The 14,331-nt window shown below is 37.1% G+C and overlaps 1 protein-coding gene across 1 annotated transcript; it reads left to right on the top strand.

The window, feature by feature from the left end:
• Nucleotides 1-2,499: 2,499 nt before the first annotated feature.
• Nucleotides 2,500-3,401, top strand: SLC25A43 (solute carrier family 25 member 43; the record flags this gene model as incomplete). Its single annotated transcript, XM_081053001.1, is given in 8 exon segments — nt 2,500-2,750; nt 2,752-2,804; nt 2,807-2,856; nt 2,860-3,054; nt 3,058-3,189; nt 3,191-3,273; nt 3,275-3,341; nt 3,345-3,401. Coding segments are annotated over 8 exon segments (888 nt in total).
• Nucleotides 3,402-14,331: the final 10,930 nt, after the last annotated feature.

Raw genomic sequence — 14,331 nt, forward strand, 5'->3', positions numbered from 1 at the left:
AACATTTTGTATGTCCAAGATACAAAAAATAAAGTTCTTGGGAAAAGGTAAAAAGTCGATGCCTATGTTACAAGGGTTTGGTGATGCCTCCCATTCTGTACTATCCCTCAGTAGTAGAAAGTTATGCAAATGTTCATAACATCATTGTAAAAACTGTAGAAGAATCTTTAACCAAAAATGTATACTGCAAATTTCATCATCGTGGAATTGGTGATTGCGCATTTTTTCCGTACTATTTTTTACGATACGGTTGATTTTGTCATGGAAAGAACAATAGTATTTTGGATTGTAGAACTACTGGTATCTTCAGAAGCTACCATGGCAATAAAATAAAAATTCAGAGATCTCAGGGGTATGATTTATTTTGCTTTAGCAGGAGTAATCATTTTCTTCAGAATGGATGACACAAAGGTAATGTTGGCTAAAAGGAAACCGAAATACAAACATCCCACTGCCACCATGGGGATGAGAGACAAACCCAACTTCTAGGCATCTCCATTTATTCTTTTCTTGATCTTGTCATACGCTTTTATTTCTATCATTAGATCCTTGAAGTTCTACTTCTTGAAACTTCGTAAGAGATAGACAGATATGATGATCCAGGCTTTTGTTCACTCAAGAAGCAGACAATGATTAAAGTGATGTTGGTTAAGGTACTATAAATGAGTAGTTACTGAATCTATTCAGTTAAGAGTCAAATTACTTATAGTCCACTCTCATAAAAAAAATAGCCCATTTGAGATTATATCTGAAATTACATATTTTAATAATTTGGTCATAATGTTTTATCGACAATCTCCTAGGTAGTTTGTGTTGAGTCTTGGGTGTTACATGGTAAAGGGTACAAGGATCCATTACTTTAGCATGCCTATGCCAAAGCATAATGATTTCAATATTTTTGGGTATACTTACAACTTCTGATTTAGTTCATGGAGATAAATAAAGGTCACTATAAACAGAACTTGAACATTATCACTACAAATACAGGTATTTTCTATCCTTCCTTTTATTTTAACAATTACAGACACAGGTTTAATAGGAAATTTGCAGAGATGAGTTTTTTTAAGCTTTAATTATTAAGTAGTATTTAAAAATAAATGAACATAAAATCATTTGGCTATAAGAAAGATGATACTTCTTTCTATACTCCACTTTATATTAAACATCAGATTTGAAATTGAGTTTTAAGAAGTCTAAGTGAAAAAGTAGGCCTTCATATTTCACTTTCCTCAGAAAAATAATTTGAGTATTCACTATATAATTATATGTAAAAAAAAGTCAGAGCATTTGAGAATGTGCCTATACATTTAAGCATTAATTACTTTGCAATATTTTTGTAACATACATTTTGGCTATTATTTCTAGCAGTTGTTTCATGTGTTTCCACATTATTGTGGGCTAGTATGTCAGATAGTAACTTAAGTCATTTTCCTTGAATTTAGTATTAGAGGCTCCATGTATTTCACAAAACAATCTAACACATGGGTTATTCTTGATTTTACATCATTGGCATCTGTTCTCTGGAAATAAAGTCATAAAATGAATGTTTTGAATTTGTAAAGAAAATAACAAAAATGTAACTAATGTGCATATAAAGAAAACTTTTAAAAAATATAGTGTATAATGCATTTAGTTTCCTTTCTTTTTTTTTTCTCTTTTCCTTTTTTCTTCATTACTCTCTCTCTCCCTCTCTCTCTCTCTCTCTCTCATTCTTTCTTCCCTAAGCATTGCTATCATCTGAATTAACAGATGCACAATAGATAGCAGGATGTTCATTGCAAGGAAAAAATATATACTTGAATGTAAATTTCCTTTATAGTGATATCTGTTCAAAAGGAATTACAGAATGTAACAAATGAAAGTATTATTTGCAACTAGATATATACATACAATATATGATATATGATATATAATAATATATAAATATATGATGCATATAACATATTATATATAAATATATACTATATATATGATATATATACATATACATACATACATACATATATATATATATATATATATATATATATATATATATATATATATATATATCTTTTTGGCCATAAGATATTTCAGAGGTGATTTTGCTTTTGATAAAAGTTTGTTGATCAGTCATTACTGAGATATAAAATATAAGTTAAAATTATCGATTTTAACTATTAAATTTATTATATTATAATTTAGCATATTATAAAGCAACAGATTTTATTTCTTGAAAGTTTTAATATGACTATCTTTATAGCACACTTAATTTACCAAAAGCATCAACTCAATAATATTCATTAAGTGCTCAGGGGTGTGGAGCACGGCCTGCGCTTCCACCCAGCACCCAGGAGCTCAGGAGCCACGCTGTGTCCCGGGCCAAGGCTTGGCCAGTGCAGCACGATGGTGATGTGGCAGCAGAAGGGCTGACTGGCAGCCAGAGGGCTGCTAGGCCCACTCAGCTTGAGCCTCACAGTGCTGCTAAAGCTCACCAACGTGCTGGCCCAGGTTAGCACCATGCAGGGACCTGGCTCCGGTCGGTCGTGGGCTGCAGGGTCTCAGAGTATGGCAGGTATAGGGTCCTGGGCCCTGTGGAATGCAAATGTGGTGGTTTGTCTGTGCATTTTCCCTTACAGTGCCATGCAGCTCGCCACCTACTGCAAATTCATTGTACTCTCCATGGGTGACCTAGGCCATATGTCTCGGTGGAGAGCCATCACGGCAGGAAATCTAGCAGGAATAGTTTCCAGCACTGTGATGTACCCTACACCTCATCAAAACCTGCTTAATTATGCAGAACATGCTGGGACCGTCTTTCAGGGGGACCTCAGTGCTTTTTGTACTGTTTATCAACAGGAAGAACCCCTGGCCCTTTAACGAGGGGATTCCCTTACAGTTTTAGGTGCTCTCCCTTTCTCTGTGTGCTCTCTTCTAGTTTACACAAACTTGGAGAAAATTTGGAATGGGACCCGAGATCACTTCCCTCTCCTCCAGAACTTGGCCAATGTCTGCCTGGCTGCTGCAGTGATCCAGACTCTCTTCTTTCTCTTTGTTACAGTGAAAAGGAAGATATAGACTCATAACCCCTATCTTCCCCCCTGTGGAGGAGCACCTGTCCATTTTTCAGAAGCCGTGGACTGCTTCCTGCAGATAGTGAAGTCCCAGCGGGTACTGAGACTCCGGAATGGATTAGCAGCCAACTTTCTAAATGAAGATAGTTCCGTATTTTGGAATTATGTTTGGCACCTTTGAGTTCTTCAAAAGAATCTGTCTTTACCAAAATGGTTACACTGTCTCCTCTGAGCTGTAAATTTACCCCAGGGATGGATCAGAATTTGAAGACCCAGGAATTAAGGAAATGAAAGAAGTTCTTCAAAACTAGAAAACTAATGTGTAGAACACCAACTCTTGAAAACTGAATATAACTAGAAGTATACTGACTGAAGGCATGTGCAGTAAAAAAATAAATGTAGCCTTATAATTGTGCTACACCTGGAGTGACAGGGGGGTACCCCTGTCTGCTGCTCTTGAAAATGAAAAGATTCAGCCATACGCCACCTCTGAGCTCCAAACTGATGTCCCTGGGAGTACCTGTACCAGGTGGTTTCCCAATATGACCACCTCCTGATGGCATACCACCAGATTTTATAACAAAAGCTAACAGTAATGACATGTGCCATTACACAACACCAAAGAAAGGGCATTGCCACAATACTTCAAGGTAACATGTAGTGGAAAGGGCTGAGCAGAGACCACACTGAGTGCACATTCACAGGGTCATAGCCATAGCTTGCACTAACACACGTGGGCTTAGTTTCACACAATTTCACCCTAGACTCCCCAATAGAATCATTCTGGAACTTAATAATCTCTGCTGACTTCTGAGTACACACACCACAGTGTCAACTATGCCTTATAAGAAGCTAAATGAAAATGTTTAACATTTAAAAGTTATCACTATCATTGTAGAACCATCCTTTATTTAAATTTGAAGTATCATAGGCTGAGAATCTTGTGTTTCAAGAAGGCAGTTTTTACCATGACTGCTTAATTATGCCCCAAAAGACCTTCTTCCAATTGAAGTTATGTACAGTATAAGTGGCCATAATTCTCTGCCTTTTTAACTTGCTTTGAAAGCCTACACTTAAAATACTCAACTTAAGTTATTCTTACGAGATGTTCCAGTTGTCTAGAAAGGACCAAATAGAACATTTCTCTCTCTCTCTCTCTCTCTCTCTCTCTCTCTCTCTCTCTCACACACACACACACACACACACACACACACACAAAGTGCACAAATTCTTCAGACTAATCATCTCTATTAGATTTTTTTAAAAATAAAATTTTGGATTGTTCTTCCTTAGGGATTCTATGTCAAGTTTATATAACTGTACTTTTGAATAGTGCCTATCTATACATTTAAAAAAACAATATCTAGTATTAAGATGCTAATTTATACACACACACTTTCAGTATACTGGCAATATTTTTCCCTATTAAATTTGTTTCCCAATGAAAGAATAATAACATTCATTAAACATATAATATACTATCAATTGTATTTGGCATTCAGAATATAACACTACACAAAACAAAACACATTTCTGGACTACGGGGAACTAGAAGGAGTCTAATGTAGATAGATAATATTTAATAAAGAAAAATAAAAATGAACTTGATATTGAAGAACTAAAATGATTTCTATAAATAGAGAAAGAGGATGCCCCATGGAAAATAAAAGCCAAAAAACAAAGTAGGAATGACATCATCAAGATGGTGCCATATGATGTTCCTGATTTAAGTCCCCATCACAAGAGGAACAACTATCAACGATCCATCAACAAGGTACCGTTGTGAAAATCCCAGAACTTAGGGGCAAGGCTGAATCAACCCCCTGAAACATGGAGACCTAAAAGGACCACTTTAGAAGGAAAATTGGAGCAGCTACTGACCACATCGACCCCTCCCACAAGTCTGCACAGCAACCTCCGAGAGGGCCTCACTGGGTTGATGGTTTTTCTAGTGGCAAAAGGAGCCCAAAGCGTACACCTAGCTCCCCCAGTATTGCAGGGCACTTCCCCTGTGGCCCACTTTGCTCTTCCCTCAGAGGAATCATTGGAGAAATCTGACAGGTTTACCCACTAAGGATCATATAGAAACAGAGAAGAGTATAAGGATTACAGCAACCAGCACTCAGAACTTGGCAGACCCATTCCTCCTTGAAGCTACAATCAAGCTGAAATCCCAGCCAGTGACTGCCCAATTGCAGTCCCGCCGTGACTCTGTCTGCTGTGGACCTTATTGGGCAGTTCTGCATGGTTTGGGTCACCAGCCAAGGAACAGTGCAAGTGCTAGAGCTCATGCTATGGCATTGCCCAAAAAGAAAAGCAAATTTGAAGTCTCACCTACTGCTGAATATAGACTCCAGTCCTACTTAATCAGGAAGCCTAATCAGAGAATCCCTGCAGCCAGGGAACATATTGTACAGCAGGGAACGCACCCAGCAGTCCTGCCCAGCTGTGACCTATAACCTCCAGCCCCACATAACAAAGGTGATTAACAGTGACCCTGGAAGGCCTACATACCACCCAGCTGCAGAGCTCAGCCTAGGACCTTGCCTGATTTTGAACACAGCCTGCAGCTTTGCTCATGAAGGGAGCCCAGCTAGTAACACAGCCATGCTGTGTAGGCAATATCCTGCAGCCCCACCTGATAAGGGAACATGGACAGTGACCCTGCCCAACCACAGAGCCCCACCCAAGTGCAGGATACAGCTGGAGGCCCTACCAACAAAAGAGCCCAGCTAGGGACCTTGTCCACAGGGAAGCAAAATCAGCACCCTAACTAATCATGAAGCCCAGGCTGTGGCCTACCCAACACTAGAAGACAACTTCTAAGGTTTGTACTTGCCCTTGACAAATAATTGTATGGAGGTTATTCACAAGATTTGGGACAAGGGGGCTTCTACAGTAGTCTGCATTTTTAAAACGCCTCTTTGTTTCCTTTTCTTTTTTTTTTTTTAATCCAGTCTTAGGCATTGTCTTAGATATTTCTTGGGGTGTTTTTGTTTCAAAAACATGATGAGTTTACATCTTGAAGGAACAGAGAAAGAGTGCAAGTCTCTCCTAGGAGTCATGGGATACATTTCTTCATTATCAGAAGACTAGTACAATTACTATTTAAAAGTTTCCTCTATGTTAGGGGTCAGAGGGCATGTGGCACCTCATCTGTTTCCCTGTCAATCACAATAACATCCTCCCCTTAGTTCTCTTCAATTTCCCAGAAACTCCACCTCTTAGTTTTTCTAGTCAGGCTTTGTCACAGCTCTCAGATCTTAACCAGTAGCAACTTGCACCCTCCTACCGTGTTTCCCTGAAAATAAGATCCACTCAGAATTAATATAAGACCCAGTATTATATTATATTATATTATATTATATTATATTATATTATATTATATTATTATTATTATTATGTTATACCCGGTCTTATATAAGGCACAGTCTTATATAAGGCCCAGTCTTATATCAATTTTTGCTCCAAAAGACTCATTAAAGCTGATGGTCTGGCTAGGTCTTATTTTCGGGGAAACACCGTAGCTTTGCCACGCCACACACTAAGGTCTCCATCTTATTATCTCGCCCTCTACCTTGTCTGCCAGGCCTGAAGCAAGCAGAATAGCAGAATACCACACGTCCTCCTCTTGCCTCAGCTCTTCTTCCAACTTTCTAACTCCAGCTTCAGCCTCTAGTTGGGTATCAGTAACTCGCTGAACCGCCCTCAAGAGAGACCAGCCCATTGTGCAAGCGTGTTTCTGCTCTTTGCCACAGAGCTCAGTTCCTTAAACAAGCACAAATGCCCCAGTGCTATTGGGGCATTTTGGGGGTGCCCCCATACTTAATGCGGCATTTCCAAAGCATCTGACATACAGGCCACCCCTCCCCATGGGGAGGTCCATGGCAACTCGGGATTTCCCTCATTTCCCTTGGTGGTCTCAACGACACACTGCTTTTTCAAATCTGTGTCCTGGAAAATGCCTCTGCCTATTTGAAAGGTGGGCAAATGTACATTCCAAAGACAGGAGACTGGGTGGGGAACCTCAGGTTGCCCAGTCTGGTTCTGAGGCCAACCTAATGTTATGTTCTCTTGATGACCTCCTTCAACAGCATATTTGCCTCAAACGTTAAAGACATAGTAGTCTATTGTGAAGGTCAATTTAATGTAATGCACCGGGTAAATTGTAGATTTCAATTAGCTCTTTCATATAGAACAAAAAGATTGACTTGAAATTTGTTAATGGTTATATGGTTAAAAAAAAAAAAATGAGCTAAGAGAGGTAAGACATTCTACTGTTGAATGCAGCCAAACTCAATCAGACTATAGTGGATGTTATATCACAGGACAGTATCCACTAAGAAAACTACACAAATACATTATGACGATAGGAAAAGGGTGAAAAGGAAAAGCACTTCAAATAGAAAACTATAAGGAATAGTTTCAAAGATAATCCAATGCATATCAAGACAGAAAAAGCTGCATTTTACACATTACTTAACAAATGTCTATTTCCAATAGTAACAAAGAAAAGAAATGTGGAAATTACCAAATCCAATATTTTCATCAGTTATTGAAAAGGAGACATTATTCAATCGATGCACGTGTCAAAAATCTATATGTCAGCATCTATAATTGCATTAGAATTGATTAAAATTTATCTAAGAAAATATTCTTCTGAAATTACATAAAAATAACATATCCAACTGCTTATTCAATATACAATTATGCAGAGGTATAAATCAACCATCTTACTAAGCCTACACAGAATGTTCAATCTGAAAACGATTCAGGAATTTCAACTACAAGTTACCAGGAGTTGACATAAAAGGAGTTAAATAAATGCATCTGGAAGTAATGGTCAGAAGAAATGGAGAATAAAAATGCAAGATTTGCATTTATCCATAAAACAGGTTAGATTTGGAATTTTCAATAAGAAGTACTGTACTTTGAACATTGATCAGAAAAACTTGGAAAAATAAATACCACTGGATTTAGAGAAGTGGAAAAAATAATCTGCCTGAATTACAGAGAAAAACAGAATATCATATTTAAGGGAAATATAGCATGGGCAAACAGATATACATTATAATCAAGATATCTGTGTGTGATGAATTGCCTATGAAAAGGAGAAATCCATTTTTCAAATTTTCCATTTTAAGAGTAAAAATGTTGGTCAACAATGCATGCTTCACAACAACAAAAAAGATGTGTCTTGTTCTTCAGACAACAAAGTACTATAGAAACAAATTATCGCATACATATTACTTTTTCAAATAAATCAAGAAATGGCTGTCACACATGCAGTGGTACAACTATGTATAAAGTAAAACAAACATGAGGAAGCAAATAAAGACAAAATAATGCACCTGTTATATGATGAATTATGGTCCCCAGAAATTCACATGTTGAAGTCTTAACCCAGTATTTTGGAATATAACTATATATTTGCAGATAGGTTCTTTAAAAATAATTAAGTTAAAATGAAGTTGTTAAGGTGAGCCCTGGTGTATTAGAATCAATAGCTATATGAGAAGAGATCAGGACACAGACATATTATGAAGGGAAGACAATCTGAAGACATGGGGAGAAGAGGCGCTATCTACAATTTAAGAAGGGAAGCCTCAGAATGAACTCTGCTGACACTTTGTCTCAAATTTCTAGTTTTCAAAATTGAGAGAAAATTTGTTGTTTACCTCATCTAGTTTATTGCACAATGTCAGACAATTAAGTTTGCAAACTTGTTTGAATAATGTTGCTAACTTTTTTTTGTATCACAGGGGTTATTGATTATAAATTTATACGAACTGGACAAACAGTTAACCAAGTTTACTATCTGGAAGTGCTGAAATGGTTGCATGAAAAAGTTAGACGACCTGAACTTTTTCCAACAATTCTTGACTCTTGCATCACGACAATGTACCAGCTTACATGGCACTGTCTGTGAGGGAGTTTTTAGCCAGTAAACAAATAACTGTATTGGAACACTTTCCCTACTCACCTGGTCTGGCCCCAGATGACGTCTTTCCTTACTCAAAGATAAAGGAAATATTGAAAGGAAGACATTTTGATGACATTCAGGATATCAAGGGTAACACGATGACAGCTCTGATGGCCATTCTAGAAAAAGAGTTCCAGAATTGCTTTGAAGGGTGGACTAGGCACTGGTGTCAGTACATAGCTTCCCAAGGGGAGTACTTCGAGGTGATCATAATAATACTCAGCAATGAGATATAGAGCGCCTTTTCTAGGATGAGTTCACAAGCTTAATTGTCTGACCTCATATGTGGCACACTAGAAAACTAATGCAACATGGTACTTTGTTATGGTAGCCCTAGCAAATGGATACAATATCTATCATCTATATATTTTCAAAATGGACTTTTCCACCTATAGAAAAACACACCATAGTCAGATTCAGTAAGAAAATTATGATAAGTACAAACAGTCTGGTGAGGGATAGAGCAGAATTCAAACTATGCTTGGGTAAAACAAAATAAAAATAAATGAGGAAAATAGAAATAGCTTATTTTATAGTAGTCTAAAATATGCTTTTATAAGTAAATAATTTTACTTTAAAATAAGTCATACATGACAAGGTATTTAGTAAATGAGAAAATTTCTAAATAACAAAGCACAGTCAAAAATTTCACACAGTTGTTGACATCATAAAAATGGTGGTGTGAAGTGAGCCTCTTAAAATCTCCCCTGGAATTTACAATGAATTGAATAAGTATAAATCCACAAAGGGACTCCCTGCACAGCATACAGGCAAGACGAAGAGGTGCACTACTGAAATCACCTAAAGGTAGGTGAATCTGGCGAGTGGGGGAGGAGGGAAGGGAGAAGTGCGGAGATGAGGCCATGTGGGCGCAGGACACAGACCTAGCTCAGTGCCCCGAGCTCGCTGCATCCCAGAACAACCGCAGCTGCGGGAGAGGGAAGAACTCGGACTGCTAGGGTTCCGCTTATGGCCCACAGGGCTGAGGGGGCAGCATATAACACGGCTGAATCCAATGCTCACGGCAGAGACCTCGAAGAAAAGACTGAGGGAAGAAGGCTGAAAACGGTGGATTAAGCCCTCATTGCTAAGCAAAGAATGGAAGCCTTAGGCACTAAGCCTAGCCACCCCCAACCTACCCTCTCAGAGCTCACCCGTCCGTGACCTGCCTGATGCTAGAGTGGAACAGTAGCAGTGTCAGATCAAAAGAACAGAATATTTGCAGTTCTGAGAACTGTGGTCTGCAGACACATTGTCTCACAACCCAACTAGTTCCAGCAAAGAGAAGGGAGCTGTGAAAGCAGGACTGGCTATGGTGGTGGTCGCCATCATTGCTCTGGGCCACCTCTCTCAATCTGCCGCTGTCCCCATCAATCTGGGCGGATCCCTGCAGGAGTAAACAGAACTGCTGAAACACAGGGGCTCTGAATCTGGTGCAGGAAGAGCTTTGGAACTTAAGAAGCTCTCCACATTCCCCCACAGAGGTGGCGCCCTATGACCCAGGCGAACTGTTCACAGAGGAGAAACCCACCTTCCACGGAATCGCCCCAATGTGTGAAAAGCTGGAATAGTGCAGAAAAATACAAAACTACAGTGTGAGAGAGAATAAAAGGCTGTAGTCAGACAGAAAACAAAAGATACTACCAACACCTACTGGAAAACAAAAGAAAGACCTCTTTTTATCAACATGTTGCATTATCTATTCCTGTAGATGTCTATGAAGAGAAATAATAAATCATTAATTGTGATGAATAACCAAGAAAATAGTACAGCTCAGAAAGAAAATGAAAAGTCTCCAGAAAATGAACTTAAAGATACGGAAATATGTAATATGTGACTTAAATGATAGAGAATTCAAGATTGCAGTTCTTAAACTCAACAAGATGCAAGAAAACACAGATAGGTGTTTTAATGAACTCAGAAACACAATCAAAGAACAAAATACACATTTTTCTAAAGAGATTGAAATTTTAAAGAAGAACCAAATACAATTTCTGGAGATTAGGAACTCAATAAAAGAAATAAAGAATGAAATGACCAGGTTGTGTAGTAGAGTTGACCAGATGGAGAAAAGAATCAGTGACATCAAAGATAGAAATCTGGAAATGACACAATGGCAGAAGAGAGAGACTTGAGACTTAAAAGAAATGAAAGAACTCTATAAGAATTTTCTGATTTCATCAGAAAGAGCAATATAAGAAAAATGGGCATACCAGAAGGAGAAGAAAGAGAGAAGAGAACAGAGAGTATATTCAAACAAATAATTGATGAGAACTTTCCAAACTTGTGGAAACAACTAGATTCTCAAATCCAAGAAGCAAGTAGTATACCTAATTACCTCAACCCCAATAGGCATTCTCCAAGGCACACTGTATTGAAGCTGTCAAAAATCAACAATAAAGAAAGAATTTTCAAGGCAGCCAGGGAAAAGAAAATGGTAACCTACAACAGAAAGTGCATTAGAACATCATCAGATTTTTCAGCAGAGGCTCTATAAGCCAAGAAGGAGTAGAAGCAAGTATTCAAACTATTAAAAGAGAGAAATTATGAGCCAAGAATGATATACCCAGCAAAGATATTCTTTAGATATGAAGGGGAATAAAGAGCTTTCCAGACATACAGAAGCTGAGGGAATTTTCTAACACACGGCCTGTACTACAAGAAATACTGAAGGAGGCTATTCAACCAGTATTAATAGGGATAATTTGTGGCAAACAAAATATAAAAGGGAGGAGAGTAAATGCTTGAACTGTAATATGTGAATGAAGAAATTAAGTGTGGTGAAGAAAATGGAACACTCTAAATATGAAAATTTATTTTACATACACTTAACGGTAACCAAAAATAAATAAATAAATGCATAAATACATAAATAAATAAACAAACAATCCAGAACTGAAATATGTAACGTAATAAAAGAAGAAACACGGGGATAAATCATAAAATACCACCACATAGACATAATAGAAAACAACAAAAAGTCAAAGAAACAATGGAGACACACTCTTACCCGAAAACTAAAGATAGAATGATAGGAAATCCTCACATATCAATAATCTCCCTAAATGTAAATAGACTTTAATCACTAATAATAAGGCACAGAGTAGCAGATTCAATCAAAAAACTAAACCCAACAATATGCTGCCTCCAAGAGACACATATCAGCTACAAGGACAAACGTAGACTCAAAGTGAAAGCGTGGGAATTGGAAGTCCAAGAAAATGGTATCCAGAGAAATGCAGATGTAGCTGTACTGATATCAGATGAAACAGGTTCAGGATAAAAAAAAAGTAATAAGAGACAAAGATGGACATTTCATAATTATAAAGGAGACTATACAACAAGAAGACATAACAGTCATCAATATTTATGTCCCCAATCACGGAGCACCAAAATATACTAAGCAACTACTAACAAAACTAAGGGAAGAAATTGACCAAACCACAATTACACTAAGGGACCTAAATACATCGTTGACAGCTATGGAGAGATCATCCAAACAGAAAATAAATAACGAAACTGCAGCCCTAAATGACACATTAGATGAAATGGACATAATTGACATTTACAGAGCACTTCATCCTAAAACATCAGACTATGCATTTTTTTCTAGCTTACATGGAACATTCTCAAGGATAGACCATATATTGGGACATAAAACTAGCCTCAGCAAATTTAAGAAGATTGAAATCATACCAAGCATATTCTCTGATCACAAGGATTTGAAAATGGATATCAACTGCAAAAGGAAAGTAGGAAAAAACACAAATACATGGAGATTTAGCAGCATACTTTTAAAGACTGGCCGGGTCAAAGAGGTAATAAGAGGGAAGATCAAAAGATATATAGAAACAAACGAGAATGAAAATATATCCTATCATTACAGACCTATCTCAAGAAACAAGAAAAATCCCAAATAAATAACCTTACCTTACACCTTAAAGAACTAGAAAAAGAAGAACAAATGAAACGCAAGGTCAGCAGAAGAAAGGAAATAATAAAAATCAGAGCAGAACTAAATGAAATAGAGAACAAAAAGGCAATAGAAAAAAATTAATGTGACAGAGAGCTGGTTCTTTGAAAAGATTAACAAAATTGACAAACCTTTGACTAGACTCACTAAGATAAAAGAGAAAAGACACTAATAAACAAAATCAGAAATGAAAAAGGGGAAGTAATCAAGGATGCCACAGAAATACAAAGGATCACCCAAGAATACTATGAAGGACTATATGCCACCAAATTCAATAACCTATAAGAAGTGGACAAGTTCTTAGGAACATGTAGCCTTCCTAGGTTGAATCATGAAGAGTTGGAAAACCTAAATAGACCAATCACCAGTAAGGAAATCGAATCAGTCACCCACAACCTTCCCAAAAGTAAAAGTCTGGGACCAAATGGCTTCACTAGTGAATTCTACCAAATATTCAAAGAGGATCTAATACCTGTCTTCCCTAACTCTTCCAAAAAATTGAACAAGAGGCAATATTCCCTAACCCATTTTATGAGGCCAACATTACCCTGATACCAAAACCTGGTAAGGATAACAGAAAAAAGAAAACTACAGACCAATATCTCTGATGAATACAGATGTAAAAATCCTAAATAAAATTCAAGCAAATCAAATACAACAATATATTAAACAGATTATTCATCACAATTAAGTGGCGTTCATCCCAGGGGCACAAAGATGTTTCAACATACGCAAATCCATCAATGTGATACATCACATAGACAAAATAAAAGACAAAAATCATATGATTATGTCAATTGATACGGAAAAAGCATTTGACAACATACAACAACCATTTATGATTAAAACACTTAATAAAATGGGTATAGAATGAAATACTTTAACATAATAAATGCCATATATGACAAACCCTCAGCTAATGTCATAATTAACGATGTAAAACTGAATCCTTTTGCTCTACATTCAGGAACACAACAGGGCTGTCCCCTATCACCTCTGCTTTTCAATATAGTGTTGGAAGTCCTCGCTAGAGCAATCAGGGAAGACAAAAAATAAAAGGCATCCAATTTGGAAATGAAGAAGTTAAATTGTCACTCTTTGCAGATGACATGATGCTATATATAGAAAACTCTATATATAGACTCCACCAAAAAGCTGTTAGAAACAACGAATACAATAAATTTGCCGTCTACAAAATCAATGTACAAAAGTCCATTGCATTCTTAAATACTAACAATGAAATCTCAAAAAAAGAAATTAAAATAGAAAAAAGAATTTGCAATTACAACAAAAAGAAAAAAATACCTAGGAATAAACTTAAC

The sequence above is a fragment of the Rhinolophus hipposideros genome, assembly GCF_964194185.1.
Source record: "Rhinolophus hipposideros genome assembly, chromosome: 1".
Taxonomy (NCBI): Eukaryota; Metazoa; Chordata; class Mammalia; order Chiroptera; family Rhinolophidae; genus Rhinolophus; species Rhinolophus hipposideros.